The sequence below is a fragment of the Mucor mucedo genome, assembly GCF_025094135.1.
Source record: "Mucor mucedo strain NRRL 3635 chromosome Unknown EV154scaffold_19, whole genome shotgun sequence".
Classification (NCBI taxonomy): domain Eukaryota; kingdom Fungi; phylum Mucoromycota; class Mucoromycetes; order Mucorales; family Mucoraceae; genus Mucor; species Mucor mucedo.
The window spans coordinates 103,064-118,792 of NW_026252303.1; the positions used below are offsets into that span (position 1 = coordinate 103,064).

At 37.3% G+C, this 15,729-nt stretch overlaps 6 protein-coding genes across 6 annotated transcripts; 2 read left to right on the forward strand and 4 right to left on the reverse strand.

Moving 5' to 3' along the window:
* Positions 1-553: 553 nt before the first annotated feature.
* Positions 554-1,493, reverse strand: EV154DRAFT_579822 (uncharacterized protein; the record flags this gene model as incomplete). Its single annotated transcript, XM_051606597.1, has 3 exons — positions 1,380-1,493; positions 676-1,307; positions 554-624 (listed from the first exon to the last, which is right to left on the reverse strand). The coding sequence occupies exons 1-3, from the start codon at positions 1,463-1,465 to the stop codon at positions 554-556; spliced, it is 789 nt and encodes a 262-aa protein (XP_051460535.1). The 5' UTR covers positions 1,466-1,493.
* Positions 1,494-4,514: 3,021 nt separating this feature from the next.
* On the forward strand, positions 4,515-7,424 carry EV154DRAFT_459823 (glycoside hydrolase). The gene is made up of 9 exons (XM_051597498.1): positions 4,515-5,329; positions 5,389-5,743; positions 5,817-5,922; positions 5,972-6,080; positions 6,153-6,193; positions 6,253-6,310; positions 6,395-6,516; positions 6,582-7,028; positions 7,094-7,424. Exons 1-9 carry the CDS (start codon positions 4,987-4,989, stop codon positions 7,379-7,381), a joined length of 1,869 nt encoding a protein of 622 aa, XP_051460536.1. The 5' UTR covers positions 4,515-4,986; the 3' UTR covers positions 7,382-7,424.
* EV154DRAFT_600251 (uncharacterized protein) lies at positions 7,398-9,711 on the reverse strand (the record flags this gene model as incomplete). Its single annotated transcript, XM_051607158.1, has 11 exons — positions 9,399-9,711; positions 9,330-9,339; positions 9,152-9,268; positions 9,060-9,080; positions 8,716-8,997; positions 8,585-8,634; positions 8,474-8,530; positions 8,392-8,410; positions 8,252-8,326; positions 8,046-8,196; positions 7,398-7,980 (listed from the first exon to the last, which is right to left on the reverse strand). Exons 1-11 carry the CDS (start codon positions 9,696-9,698, stop codon positions 7,398-7,400), a joined length of 1,665 nt encoding a protein of 554 aa, XP_051460537.1. The 5' UTR covers positions 9,699-9,711.
* Positions 9,712-9,758: 47 nt separating this feature from the next.
* Positions 9,759-12,011, reverse strand: EV154DRAFT_438668 (uncharacterized protein). Its single transcript, XM_051596887.1, has 3 exons — positions 11,748-12,011; positions 11,129-11,667; positions 9,759-11,057 (listed from the first exon to the last, which is right to left on the reverse strand). The coding sequence occupies exons 1-3, from the start codon at positions 11,980-11,982 to the stop codon at positions 9,849-9,851; spliced, it is 1,983 nt and encodes a 660-aa protein (XP_051460538.1). The 5' UTR covers positions 11,983-12,011; the 3' UTR covers positions 9,759-9,848.
* Positions 12,012-13,608: 1,597 nt separating this feature from the next.
* Positions 13,609-14,711, forward strand: EV154DRAFT_499421 (uncharacterized protein). The gene is made up of 3 exons (XM_051600469.1): positions 13,609-13,773; positions 13,839-14,102; positions 14,162-14,711. The coding sequence occupies exons 1-3, from the start codon at positions 13,651-13,653 to the stop codon at positions 14,660-14,662; spliced, it is 888 nt and encodes a 295-aa protein (XP_051460539.1). The 5' UTR covers positions 13,609-13,650; the 3' UTR covers positions 14,663-14,711.
* Positions 14,712-14,819: 108 nt separating this feature from the next.
* Positions 14,820-15,717, reverse strand: EV154DRAFT_536722 (14-3-3 family protein epsilon; the record flags this gene model as incomplete). The annotated part of the gene is made up of 4 exons (XM_051604158.1): positions 14,820-15,174; positions 15,235-15,509; positions 15,571-15,602; positions 15,681-15,717. The coding sequence occupies 4 exons, from the start codon at positions 15,715-15,717 to the stop codon at positions 14,820-14,822; spliced, it is 699 nt and encodes a 232-aa protein (XP_051460540.1).
* Between the last annotated feature and the right edge of the window lie 12 nt (positions 15,718-15,729).

Sequence of the window (15,729 nt, forward strand, 5' to 3'; positions counted from 1 at the left end):
AATGTTCAATTAGTAAACAAGAAAAGGGGTGCGTCCTAAAAAAAAAATAAAAAGTAATGTTTTTTCACGGTTTATAATAAAATTCGTCATGCCAGGACATAGACATCATCTTAATCCGAGGATTTTAAGTGTGTTTATTTAACGGTATCATCATCGGGTTATTTTGCATAAATGGATTCTTTAACGGGATCAGGTACGTTGCTTTTGTAAATAAACATCATTTATTCTGTTGCTGTTTTAACCGGGAAAAAACATGTCAAACTGTCTACAGTTGAGAGGGAGGCTCCCCACCCCCTCCATCTTTTACCGTGTTCTTATTCTTTCTGGTCTATTTGAAATTAATGGTTTGAAATATAGGAGTTTATTATATGGTTTGATGTAAGTTTGGGAGAGAGAAAAATGGAAATGGTGAGTGAAATGATGTGCGTGTTAAAAGGTATGATATCTTGTGATGTATACAATTTTTTTTTTTTTTTTTTTTGGTAGTGTGGATGCAAAATGAGATGATTATTAATGGAAAGAGTGAGTGAGTATGTGTGTGAAAGGAAATGAACTAAGCTTCTTCTCCTCCCTCGCCTGCTCCTTCAGCTTCGGTATCATCTGCAGGAGGAGGAGCATCAGCGACTACCGGGTTAGTTTCTTTGGTTTCAGCCCTTTTTTCCAGTTTTTTATTACCTTCATCCTCAGGTTCATCCTTTTCTTCTTCGCTCTTGTCCTTCTCTTCTTCTTCACCCTTGTCTTTTTCTTCTTCTTCACCCTTGTCCTTTTCTTCTTCTTGGTCTTTTTCTTCTTCTTCCTTCTTTTCAACTTCTTCAGCGTCTTCCTCTTCCTTGACGGCTTTTTTAGTGACAGCGGGAGCAGCGGCTACTGGTGCAGCAGCAGGAGCAGCAGCCACAGGAGCTGGAGCAGCTACAGTAGCTGGAATAGCAACGCCACCAGGAACAGCTCCTACAGGGGAAACAGCGCCACCACAAGCGGTGCTACCAGGTGAAGAGCCACATCCATTGTCAATCAAAGCTTGAATAGCAGGAGGAACCGAAGCAGGAGCTACTGGTGCACCAGCAGGTGCTACAGAAGGAGGGAGAGGAGCAGCAAATGCGGGTAAGACTTGAGGCGCAGCAGCAGCTTGGGCGGCCTGGGCAGCTAAAGCGGCTTGTTGAGCCTTGGCAGCCTCCTGAGCCTGAACCATTCGATTAAATTCACTAAGCACACTACCCAATTGCTCACTATTAATTTGTTCTTGAGTTTTTGGGACTGCAGCAGCAGGTGCTACTACTTGACGCTTTTTCATCATGATACGTCTTTCGCTAGAGTTGTTTAAAAAAGAAAAATAATGGATTAACGACTTGATGTGCTGAATGAATTTTTAGATTTATTACCGGTGAAGTTCGGCACCACTGGCAGCGGCGTGTACAGCGGCAACAGCCATGGTGATGGTAAATATGGTGATGGAAATGAATTTCATAGTGGTATCTTTAGTAGATGAATTTGATCACTGTCGAGAATAAATAAATAAATCAAAAAAAGAAGAAGAATTATCTCTGCCCACATCTTTTTTTATTTCTCTTTATATAAAAGAAATGTAATATATGCATCAAGTATTAAAAGATGGTAAAAAAAAGAGCCCTGAAAATGTTCTTGGTCTAAAAAAGCTTGGGTTAAAAAAAAAAGGGAAGGGGAGAAAAGGGGGCTCATATCTTTTTTTATAAGCATAGCAATATTTCATCACATCCCCTTCTTTTTGAGTAAGTAGTTTTTATTAATTATTTCAATACAAATGAAATCAATTTAGTGACAATATACAGTCTAAACACACTTTTTTTTATTTTATTTTTTTTATTTTTATAATTGGTCTGTCGCCAAAAGGAATTACATTATACTTGTTGTCCGTGCTATCAATCACATCCCAGGTCTATTTTTTTTTAATATATTTTTTAAACTTTTTTTTTTTTGATGTGCAAAAAAAAAAAGTCATAGTTACGAACTTTATTTGGACAAATCAAAATATCGGAACTATTTTTTCTCTTTGTTCCAAAAAACCATTATCTTTTTTTTTACTGTGAGTCAACGGGGAGCAAGCTAGGGGAGCTTTCTTCCCATTCCTAAAAGTATAATAGAAGGAACAACTATAAAATTCTCTTTTTTTTAAACGCAGTCTTTTTGGAATGACAAAACCCCTTAGCCTACAACAACGAGTTGTCACTAGTCTTAACCCGTCAAAGAAATCAATAACACTCATATACCTTCCATTCGACCGAACTATTTACATCCGCCTTATTTATATGTAGAATTCTGCATTGCATGAATTCATGACAAGTGTCATAAATCTATTTTCAGTATCATCTTGTGACAAGAACCCTATTCAATCTGTAAAAAAAAAAAAGACGCCACCATCAGATTGAAGGGTGATATATGCATGCCTTTACTTCAGGGAGAATGTGTCAAATCCATGCAAATCCATAGATAATAATTTGGTAAGGACGCACGCCAGTGAGTACCAAGAGAGAATCAATGTAGACTGTTTAACGAGTGAACAGACACTAGCTAGATTGATCTATACTTTAAAGGATACAGTCCTTATCTCACTAAACTCACAACATATCCGTCAATGTCGATCTATTTTTTTTATGGGTGGACTTAAAAGTAAGACAAAGTGAATTATGTACAGGGAGAAGTCGACATGACCCTGTACACATTATACATTTCTACACTTCATTGAGGCAGGCAAAGTGAAATAACTTTTTTTACGCATTTAGCTCAGAGACGGAGAACACTGCTGCAGGCTATACAGTCTTTTTTTCCCTTTTTTCTATTGCATTGACAGGGCAAAGTCTGTTTGATATTTATTCATCAGACACACACAAAGAGTCTTGAGATTTGACTGATCGAACTCCTCCTGTCTTGCTTTGATTGCTGCCTGTTTTACATATAAAATAGGATTTGTGTCGATTGTTATAAATATCAGGGTAGGTGCGAAATGACATGCGCGCACAATTAAGAAATTATACACTTTCCTTTTTTTTAAAAAAAAATCAGGGACTACCTGATTATAACTCACTGTAATGAGTAAAATCCCACCTAGTTGCTTAAAAAGGCTTTAATCGGGGGTTTGTATTGTAGACATTACCAGAGGGAATCTAGAGTCCCAATCGAGTGCAGGACCGTGCTATTACGCTATTATTTCACAGCGTAAACTTCTGTTCGTGTCCGTTCTTTTGTCAGCATAATCAAGGGCAGTGGCCAGAAACCTTATGATTGGCCGGTGAGCTAATAAAGAGTGCTTGTGAAACTGTCACTGCAGATAATTGTCTTTGGTTAAACGAGTGACCTTCTAGCAGCAGACACACATTTTTTTTCACTGCTTAAATATTTCGTTCATTATTTGTTTGTAAACCCTTTTTGTATAGAACAATGATAATAATTAACCATCTTGTGATGGGGCTGATGGCCTCATTATCGGCCCTTTTTTTTAAGTGTTGTACAAAAATGCGTGAGCAGTTTTTTTTATTTTATTTATATGCGTTGTTTTCGGTGAACGCTTTAAAAGGGGGATTTAACAGGTTAAAATATACATAATAGGGTGGGAGAAGGATTGAATTCTTGTGAGAAACTAAGAGATTTTGTTGAGGGTAGACTTGGGCTGGCGTCTCGCTGTACGAGGTAGGGAATTTTTCTTCATTCCAGCAGCCACGGGTTTCCTCTTCTTTATTGAGGTTGCATGGAAATCTTTGACGATAATGTGGTTGCTATAGGAGGAGGATCTCGGTGGAATAATTGGGATATTTCCGTCCTTGGGTAGCGGTTTGATTAAAGAGGAAAGAATCAACATTTGTGCAGCAATTTTAGCAGACTTTTTTTTATAAATGTGAGTCCAATCTGAATTAAAATGTATGCAAGTAAAATAATTACCTCGTCCTCATTGTCCATATGCGTAGAAGAGTTTAAATGCTGTCATAGAAGAGCAAGTCAGAAAGACAAATAGAAAAAGATACATAGATACCGAAAACAAACCTTGAAATTCGTGGGTCTACCAATAATACTTTTGGTGACCACGGATTTTCTCTTATAATGTTTTCTTTTGGCAAGACTTTGCTTGTTACGGAAAAACTTTGGTTTGATGAAGGGTTTTTTATTATTTGTTTTGGGTGGTTCATCTGCTACCATTGTTCTTTGCGAGGAGGTGGTAGAACAACGATGTTCTCCCTTTGGCATATCAAATATTTTGCTTTTGGAAATCGAACTGCCCATGATTGGTTATTTATTTATTTGAAATAAACAGAGGAAAGAGAAGCGAGATAGCAAATTTAAATTTGGGCCCTTTTTTATAGAGTACTCCACCCAAAAAAAATAATAATAAAAAAATAACAACAACATATTTACTTTTTAAGCCTATACACATTAAACCGATAACCGATTTTTTGTATTTTCTTCTTTGCACGTTACACAATGGGCAAAAAGGAATATAAAAAGGAGATTTTATTTTTTCGAGAAATGTTTATTTTTTCTTTCTCATAGGCGTCACATAATTTCTAAAGCTTTGACTCTTTCTATAATTTAATCTTTTTTCTCACGTTGATTTTCTTGTGAGGTTTTTGTTTTTGTTGTTGGTTTGTTTAGAATAGATCACACACTGCAGCTGAGGGGAATGCGCAAATGACGTCAAACAATGCGTAAAAATAAAAAAGACTTTATCGTCCTCCAAAGGTCTTTTTATATGTGTGAGCAAAAATTGAAAATGTGTGAATCAGATAATACAGACTGTACACGAGATCAGAAATTATGTATGAATCCCCAGAGTTAAACATTGTAAGAAGGGACGATCTCCCTTGTCATACCTTACAAAAACGCACGTATAAATGTATTAATGTTACACAGCCTAATTCGTTGCCCGAGTAGCACATTTTTATTTTTAGGACAAACAAGAAAATAAACTCGTTTCCTCTCTCTCTCTCTTTCTTTATTTTTTTTTAAAAACCAGGAAAAAAGATGGTAATTTCAAATTATACAAGTAATTTTCCAAAGAGATGGAGGCTCTTCTTTCTAGTGATATGTATGATTCTATTATTGGTGCAAGTGTACATGTTTACAACCCCTACAAAAGAGATACCTGTTGCTGTTGTTGTTACCGAGAAAAAGAAGGCACCCGTCTACACAGCACCTACAAAGGCACCTGTGAAACAATCCATCCTACTCGGGTTTGGAGGATTTCTTTCGAAATTGCCTCAGATCCAACACAATTTCAGCCCTGAACCGCGAGAATATACCATCCAAAGAGAGGCACGAAGAAACGCGGTCAAGACATCCTTCATCCATGGTTGGACAGGCTACAGTAAGGGGGAAGAGCATCACATAAAAATAAACAAAGAAAACTAATGACTTACTTGGTAGAAACGTATGCAATGGGTCATGATGAATTAAAGCCATTGACCAACAGACCTTCTGATCCGTTTGGAGGATGGGGAGCCACCATGATTGACTCACTCAGCACCTTGTTGATCATGGAACTGAACGACGAGTATGCACGTATCATGCCACGCATTAGCAAGATTAACTTTAAGGTAGATGAGGATATCAGTGTATTTGAATCCATCATTCGATACTTGGGAGGGTTTATGAGTGCCTATGAATTGGGTGAACGGAAGCAGGATTCATTGTTACAAAAGGCAGAGAAATTGGCCATCGAACTTTTACCTGCTTTTGAGACTCCTTCGGGATTACCTCATCATCTTTGGAATCCGGTCCAGTAAGTGCGATTTTACGATCCTAACTAGTCCAAACCCCCTTTATATTGATGAGCCTCTTTGTTTTACCCCTAGGAATAAGCCAAATAACAGAGAGACATTGATTGCTGAAGTGGGTACAGTCCAACTTGAATTCATGATGCTTTCACAACTTACAGGAAATCCTATCTACGGACAAAAGGTAAATTTTCCACTGATTATCCTGAAAGCGTACTAATCATGGATAATAGGCACAAGCAATCACTGATTTTTTGGACAATATGGGATATGAACATGGTCTTTATATTAAAGGACTTTACCCAACTGCCATGGATACCCATCAAGGTCGATTTAAAAATGGTAAAAAAAAAAAAAAAAAAGAGAGCTGTTTTAATAGATAAGATCGGTCACTGAAAAAATATTCTAAAATAGCAATCAGTTCGTTTGGAGCCATGGGAGACAGTGCATTTGAAGTAAGATAATACATATATATATATATAAAAGAAAGTGCAGGTATTTACATATTTCATAGTATTTTCTCAAGGAATATATTCTCATGGATGGCAGAGTGCCACAATATGCTAGAATGTGTAAGTTTTCTTTTTCCTGGGAAAGGGCTGTGGTTTAAAAATAATAATAATTGGTATTAATTAAAAAAAGGGGATCTACAACAGATACTCAGTCAATTAATAGCATGAAGAAACATATGCTCCGACAAGTGCCAGGTTACGATCTATTATTATTACCTCCCTACGATACGCAACACATGCAACATAGAAACTCCATGGATCACTTGGTAAAATATATTGTTTTATAAAATGGGGATCTAGAGACCTTATATACTTATGAATGTTAATATAGACTTGCTTTGTGCCGGGTATGCTGGCCATGGGCTCTGTCACATTAAACGAACCTGAAGATATGGAGATTGCCAAGGGACTATTAGAGACATGCGTGTTTATGTACCGCACAACAGAAACAGGCCTAAGTCCAGAAACTTGGTCGATTCCCAAAACGGTACCTTACAACCCATTAACGTACAACAAGACCAAGACACAATTAGCAAAGTTGCGTGATTGGTGGTACAATGATGAATTAATTAACCCGTTACTGATACAGCCAAAGAACGAAAGTGAGGCTGTCCGAGAAGAAACAAAGGAAACACAATATTCGACAAAGTATCAATTACCACCTGTCAAACAGAGACCCGATTCCTTGTATTTTGGAGACAAGCGGTATCTTTTGCGACCCGAAACAGTAGAGAGTTTGTTCATCATGTATCGAATCACAGGCGACCAAAAGTATCAGGTAAGCTACCATATACATTTATATGTAAGCAGCTTATTGAATTGCTATTCTTTTATCATCTAAAGGAATACGGATGGGAAATCTACGAGTCCATTGAGAAATGGTGCAAGACAAAGAGTGCATATGCATCAATTCGTAACGTGGAGCGTAAGAGGGAAGACGGAGACGAAGAAGATGAAGAATTTAATCAGATTGACTCGATGGAAACGTTCTTATTTGCAGAGACATTTAAATACTTGTACTTGTTGTTTAGTCCACCTGAAGTTATTTCGCTAGACAAGTTTATATTTAACACAGAAGCGCATCCCTTTTTACGTAAACAATGGAATTGGGATAGAATTTTTAAGAAATAAAAAAGAAGAAAAGCTTTTATTTAGATTTTAATAATAGAAAGCTGCCGTTGGGTAATAATTCTCCAATCATGTCTGTGATAAACCAGCCATCTGGATGCACTACGTCTAATAATGTGTCCTTATCATCATTCCAGTAGCCTGCAAACACATTATGACCACGCACTTGAATCTCACCACGAGGATTCGGTAGATCCTCGGCCGTGTATTCTTCATGGTCGGATAATTTGATTTCCATCACAGGGAGTGGCGGCCCAATCAAACGCTTATCAGACGTATAATCATACACGGAAGTAGCTGTCATACCAGAAGTGGTTTCGGCTCGACTGAATGTCTTGAGCACCTGTGCACCTAGTATAGCGCGATAAAAGGAAGCGTCATCCGACATGTTTTGATCGTCATCAATTAAGAGCAAACGAATGTTTCCACCAAACATGCGTTGTCGGATATCTCGAAAAACAAGCATATCGTAAATGCAATCCGACACCAGTCTTCCTTCACGATGATAGCGGTCTTTTCTTTTTAACCCACGTTGGTAGATAAAAGAGTTTCCATACTTGTTGGCAATCAGTATCCGTACCTGTTTTAAAAAGGGTGCACCACTTTTTTTTATTTTTTTAAAAAATATGTGCATTCATCCCCGCGCCCATTTTTTTTTTTTTTTTACCTTGCATAGATGGTGGGTCTAAATCCCTTGATGGTAGAGAGTACGTTTTCAACATTGAGGTGAAAGTCGTTATAGGGAATCTTGTCTTCAAACGAAAGTGTGGCGCCCATAAAGGTGCACAAGGCTCCCAGTATGTATCCAAGCACATTATCTATTCGAACATGAGTGTCTTCATGCTTTTATGTCGATGCTTTCTTTTGGGTTACCTATAGCAAAACCATGCATAAATCTATCTTTTGATGTAATTCTGTGACTTGCTGGGAGATGAGCCGCATAGCTTGCTATTAAACATTTTTCTTTTGTTTAGCAGGAAAGGTGACTAATAAATGGATGAGAATATGCTTACATAAGGCGGAAATCATATTCTAAAAAAAAAAAAGGGGTCAACAATGTGAGGGGTGAAAGGGAAGTAATAAGATGGTTTTTACCCGATGTGTTAATACAACACCTAGTGCGTTTTGATCGTCCTTGTTATCCAATATGATCTAAATTAGAGTAAGTCAATGATAAATATCAGCATAAAAAAATGGAATATTTACATTATTTTTGGGATTACTACTGTAATAAATGCTTGCCATTGTATCCGACGCTACCATATATATATATAAAAAAGGGCAAGGATGATGAGATAATCATGCTTTTAAAGGGAGTCGAGGACTTTAGTTTTTACATGTTTGATCTGACGTTTCGATAAGGGCTTCTAACCCCACTTTTTTCAGATAATCAAAACTAGAGACACGTATACCAAAATACTCGCGTTGTTCTTGTGGATGGTTTCCAAGAACAATGAGATGCTTGACGGTGGAGGCTTCGATTAAATGTAAGGCAAAGTCTAAATGGGAAGCGTCAATGACCAAGACGGTCAAGGAGGTATTGCGAATCACATGTAGCAAGTGGGAAGAGGTAGCCTGAGCGGCAATGGGGATGGTCACGAGTCCACCCCAATGACAAGCTATATTATGTTTTAATGATATGCTGGCCCATTGTTTTTTAGATAAATTGCACACAACTTGCCTATTTCGGTCATAAATGCGTCTTTGAAACCCCACGTTTTTTTTTAGAATACATAGATATATAAATAATCGTTTTTTTTTTGTGTTCAATACCTGGTGAAGTGGATGCGTAAATGCCTACAAAGGAAGATTCTTTATCTGAACATGGAACCAAGTTTGCAATGTTTACAAGGCCAGAAAATATGGACTGAATTGATTTCAATGAACCACCTACAGAATAGAATGCGTAAGTGTGTCTGTGTTACTCTTTTGGGTTTACGTGTTTACTTGCCATAACGACTCTATAAAAAAAAAAAGGGAATAAGGATGGGATAAATTTATGTTTGGATAATGAACATACACAGACTGTTTGGCCGGAAAGGATGAAAGTGTTTGTTTTATGCTTCAAGAAAGCCACTTCATATAATTGAGATAGGGTGTGTATGGTTTGATTGTTGGAAAAAAGCGTAGAGTGTGTATACATTTTTGATTTGATGATTGCACTTTCTCCTGCATAGCGCAGTGGAGAGAAGGAACCTTGGCTGTTCAAGACAAGTGGATGAACGTCGGAATGGCGACCATTCTTTATAGCAACGGCAGAAGCAGCACTAAAAATCGAGGTTAACAAGAGATAACTAAGCGTGTTTAATTCTACAGGCATAATTTTAAAGAATAAAGAAAGAAGGGTACAATGGACATTTAAAAAAAAAGAAAGACTATATAAAGAATTCCACACGTGATTTTTTTTTATTTATTTTTTTATGATACAATATGATACAGGATTTTTTTTTTTTTTTTTTTGTTAAGAGTGTTAGAATAATTGGTTGAGTAAGGCGGGGTCGGCAGTAAAATCGCCCATGCCTGCATTGACGACACTTTGATATTTAGTCATGAAATCCACTACATTTGCTGAGGAAGAGACGGTTTCGTTATTCTCATTCTCCATCATAAATAAGGAAGGATCGTTTTCTTTTAGTAGCAAGGCTTGTTGATAAAAGGTCATGAGTGATTGAGGGCTGGGCGTGTTTTGGTATGAAGAAGAGAGGTTTTGACTGGTGGAGCTACCTTCACTCAAGACATCATCAATATTTAGAGGCAAAGTGGCCAATATTAAATCATCAAACATGGTGCCATGAAACGGAATGACCTCTCCCTCTTCTTCTTCTGCCGGTGGAGAGAAGCAATAGTCGTTAAAGTCAAGCGTAACGGTGGTGCCTGAATAGCATGATTGATTTGAGTCTCTGCGAGATCTTTTGGTACTGGTAGATGTAGTAGTGGTAGTAGTCGAATCAAATTCAGCCAGTGTCTCTACGGTTAAGGGTAAATAATCCTCTCCTTCTTGCTTAATAGCAACGATGGGGGATGGAGGTGGAGGTACGTAAGGTTGTGGTGGAATTCGAGAAGCATATTTACGTGGTTTTAAATCCACTGTGAACTGATTTCTAAATGTATCCAAAGCACGTTGTAGCAGATTCTTTTTGTTTGCTAATTGTCGAGGGTTTAACCAGGCCAATTTCCAGCCAATTTCGTTGCATTTTGCTTCATCCAATCTACGTTGTGTGACACAAGGCGTGTCTGAAGTAATATGCATGGCTCTGGGGAACACGCAATTGTTCTTTCGAAAGGCCACATCAATGGCATCCAATACAACGGATTCAATGTTGATACGGATACGACACTTGATGTTGGCATCTTCAATCAGAATAGTTTTAGGTGCTTTTTCCACGGTATCGTGACTGGTCTTTGGCGTCTTTTGGGGTAACCCGTCTTCGTTATCACGGTGCTTTCTTTTACGTAAGGTGCCTTTTAATAACTTTTCTTGTCGAGCTACTCTACGTGATCGCATACTGGGATATCTGTTTCGATAGGAATCCACTGCTCGTTGGATCAATCCTCTCTTTCCTGCAATTTCTTCCAGATTGAGATATGCAAGTTTCCAACCAAGTACATTACATTCAGTTTCATATGCCCATCGATTACCTCGATAGGTTTCTCTGGGTAGGTTTGCTCTAGGATAAACCTATACAACACTGCTTGTTAAAAAAAAATTTTTTTTTATACACATGTAAAAATAAATATATATGTACATACGCAGTTTTCTTTTTTAAATTTATCGTCCAATATGCTTGTATCCACTTGATCGAGATCTGTTCGTATACAGTATCGACGTAATGTACGATGATGTGAATAAACAAAGCTAACCCATTCGATGCCTTCTTTGAGTTCAGTGGTAGGTTCATGGCTAGATAAAAATGGAGAAGGAGTGGTCGGTGGCTTGGCTACCGTAGAAGTAGTAGTAGTAGTTGTATTAGTAGTAGTAGTGGTGGTGGTGGTAGTAGTAGTGGATGGTATGGATTTTGAGTTGGAAGATACACATTTATTTGTTGTTGTATTTGGTTGTAATGACGATGATTTATTTGTTGTTGTTCCAGTGGTTGATATAGCATCCGCTAGTGCTTTGGCAACTTGTGTTGCAGTGGAATTCCAGGGAGCTTCTTCTACTTTTATTGAACTAGATGAGACAGATGAGCCATGCTCCATCGGCGAATTAGGTGTGCATGTCGAAACTGCTGATAGCATGGGCGTATTATTACTGCTGCTAGTAGTCTGTGTACTTGTAGTATCCACACCTTTATTTTTTTTTTTGAATTTTTAATATTATTATTATTATTATTATTCACATTTCTTGTCAAAATATAGTATATCTCACCTTGATCTTTGATGGTATTGAGTTTGCGTTCCTTGATTTTATTCACTGCTTGCTCAATAATATTCAGTTGTTCGTTGGATAATGTTTCTAGTAATGTTTCAGCAGATTCTGTAGGATGAACAAGATCATTGATACACAGCTGAAGTTCAGGATTATGGGGTAAAGTTTCATTGATAATTGCTGCATACGATGATAGTGTCATTATATCATCGCTTATAGTAGTAGTGGAAGACATTTTTTTTTTTTTTTTTTTTTTTTTTTTTTATAAAAAAAAAAAGAGAGTGGGGTTAAAGAAGAGAAAGGAAGGAAAAAAAAAAAAAAAAATAAAAAAAAATAAAAGCGCGTTATTATTTTTTTCTAACGGGTTCCTAAAAAAACAATAAAAAACGAGTCAAGACAGGCGGAGATTATCATAACACATATTTTGTAAAGCTCATTACACAGCGTGTATGGGACTTGTACTTTCTAGTTTAAACATAACCTTGCTATTCTATTCTGTTCTTGTCACCTCCTTTTTTCTAGTTGTCATCTCATAAACAAATTTAAGGTTTGGGGATAGCTAATCCGGATAATTTTACATTTTCATGTGCAACCTCATTTTTGAAAGCACGAAATGTCTAACCATGGAAATAAATTCTGCCATCAATGCAATGTGTACATAAATAATGCTCCCCTTTGGCTTTTATAACCACAGGCATTGCAATCAACATAGAACAGTTTATTTTATTTACAAGCTAAAAATGAGTTAAGCAGTTATAAGAGATGACCCCCGGGGGGAGATACAATGAGTGTCCCCTTCCCTCTTTTTTTAATATAGAATCGAGATTAAGGAAAGATACCCAATAAAATTACAACGAGCTACCCAGTTTTAGATCTTCACATTCGTTTTCCGAACACAGCGGCAAGCATTCCTTTGCGTAACCAGAAGGCCCTCATATCATACAACACATTGTTGACTTTTTTTTTATTTATTTTTTATTATCCGGATGAACTGATTATCATTCTTTGGGACTGTCATCAAAAATCATCACTTGTATTATAAGCTTTAGCAGCCTGTTACATATTGTGCATAGTCCAAGGTCGACACATACAGGATTTTACTAAATTGGTACGACTTCAAAATAAATTTGGCACACTCTGTTATGTTTTTTTTGGCTCTTTTACTCAATTCATCATAGTTCGTTTTAAACATTACCCCTTTTGCTTCTGAAATCGGTAATATGCTGATTTGACACTAGTCCATTTTGTATAACTACCAAATAGTTCTTTTACTTTACCAAGTTTAAAGATGGTTTCCTAGCAAAAGTCATCGCTACAACGTATGGATCGAAATGACGACATAACAATCCAACTACTCTATACTAATACACAGCAAATTTTTGGTGATAGATTGAAGGAAAATAAATCAGTGATACACAGCAGAAAATCTAGACCAAATCCACGATCAATGTACAAAGGACAAATCGTATATGCTTGAAGATGCTCTAAATGAAAGTTCAAGAAAACGTGCTCTGGATTGTTTGGATCGAGTTTTAGCCAGGATTAACGAACCACAAAAGAAGCCAACAGGATTTGTTATATCAAATAATGACAGTAATTTTCTAACCAAAGATTGGCAATGTGTTGATAAGTACTATGAAGATCATGGCTCATTAAATTGAGAAACCATATTTAAACTTGGTTAAGCAAAAGGAGTAATGTTTACGACGTACTATGATGAATTGAGTAAAAGAATTAGTTATGAATGTTTTCGAATTTTATCAGTGAATAATACACGTAAAAGAATCCAAACTCCGGCGGTGACTGTTCCCTCCCTTCCCGCTCACACCCAAAAAAGGTGAGAGGATGTTTGGGTTGGATTTTCTTGTTTTAAGGAAAGCAGTAAAAAATAAAAAATTTTAAAATGTCTGATCAAGAGGATGGATTATTTGGTTTTGACTTTGATGAACAAGATTTCGTAACGAAACAACCCACCAAAGTACAAGTTGACAAAATCGATTATGAGGCCAAAATAGAGACAGACGGTGTAAGGGCCTTTCTTTCGTACATTCATACAAAAAAAAAAGACTGACAGAATATATATAAAAAAAGTGGTTTCTCCATTCAGATAAAAGCTTTGACGACATTATGCTGGAACAACACGGACCTAATCAGATCAAGAGCATTATTGACTATCACTATTTGTATAAACGTTACGAACCAGCATTGACGGCTGCCCTTGGATTCATTAGAGTCGCCACAACCAATAAAGCATGTAAAGTCAACGGAACCAAAGAAATTAGCGAAATTGCCATGCATTGTGCCGCCAAATTAAACCGTCTGGACATTCTCAAAGAACTCTTGAATAACAAATCGGTAAGACAGAAAACGTTTTAAAGATACACTCCAGTCGTTTCTAAACATACAACAAAAAGCATACACAAGATACTGGATTGTACTTGTTACGCATCAAATTCTTCCCGCTTGTAGGACAATATACCGAAGCGATGGATGCATGTATCACTTACCACAAGGAACGAAAGCTGGATTATCGAGTGTGGTCCCATATGGCCAATATATTTTTGGGATCATTGGAAAGAGATACACGGACGCATGAGAATGAGATGCGACGCCATTTAGCCAAGCTTTCATTGGTGCGAGCCATTCATATTTATACCATTAGTCGTTGGAACACACAAGTTGATTTTGTGAAGCATCGATTCCAAGCTGAACTCCATTTATTACAAGCTCGCTTAGAAGCGACAGAAGGTGAAGCGGATATATTTGTTGATTGGATGGCACAGGGACACCCAAAGAGAGAAGAGGCTGGATTGGATGAATTTAATTGGCAAGATATCATTTGGATTTATAAAGATTGGGCTCTTCGACAAGATCTTGATTTGGATGATCAAGTCAAGGCTGTCAAAGATTTATAGGAACAGAAATAGAAATAAAAAAGGGTTTTTTTTTTATTTAAAAAGAAAAAGAGGTTTTTTTAAGCAGCTTCAGTTTGTTTTGACTCATCGGCTTTATCAGTCTCTGCTACAGTAAAAAGAAAAAATAAAAAAGTCAGTCTATGTGAGGTAGTAATTATTAAGAGAGGTTACCTTCTTGAATATCAGATGTCCATAAAGTCAAATTGTCTCTCAATAATTGCATGATCAAGGTGGAATCCTTGTAGGATTCTTCACTCAAGGTGTCGAGTTCGGCAATGGCATCGTCAAAGGCTTGCTTAGCTAAATGACAAGCACGATCGGGAGCATTTAAGATCTCGTAGTAAAAGACAGAGAAATTCAAGGCAAGACCGAGACGGATAGGATGGGTAGTGGCCAATTCGACTTGAGCAATATCTGTGGCGGACTTGTAAGAGTCATGAGCAGCAGTAGCAGCCTCCTTACGAGCATCACCGACAGCATATTCTGCGACATAACGATGATAATCACCTTTCCTATAGTATAGAACAAAAGTCAATAGGATGTAAAACGTAGAAATTTCGTCTGGACCTTACATCTTGTAGTAAAAGACCTTGGCTTCACCATCTTGAGCAGAAGGGATCAGATGTTCAGCCAAGAGCTTCAAGATATCGTTACAGACATCGTAAAGCTCGTTTTCGATCTTATTTCTGTATTCCTTAATCTTGACGACTTGAGCGTCATGACCTTTGCTTTCTTCCTTTTGTTCAATGGATGATACGATTCTCCAAGAGGCACGACGAGCACCAATCACGTTTTTGTACGCGACAGATAAGAGATTACGTTCTTCTACTGTTAAATCAACATTCAACTACAACAACATTGTTATTTTTGCTATCTTGGACTGCACACAGTTTATCTTTGTAACTTACTTTGGCGACATCCTTCATGTAAGAGACCATTTCTACAAAAAAAAACAGATAGATTGAGTCAATGTTGCAAGAAGTCCTCCTCCTTTACCCTCCCTCTTTTTTTCACTTACCATCATAACGCTCTGCTTGTTCAGCAATCTTTGCCATGTAGACCTATGA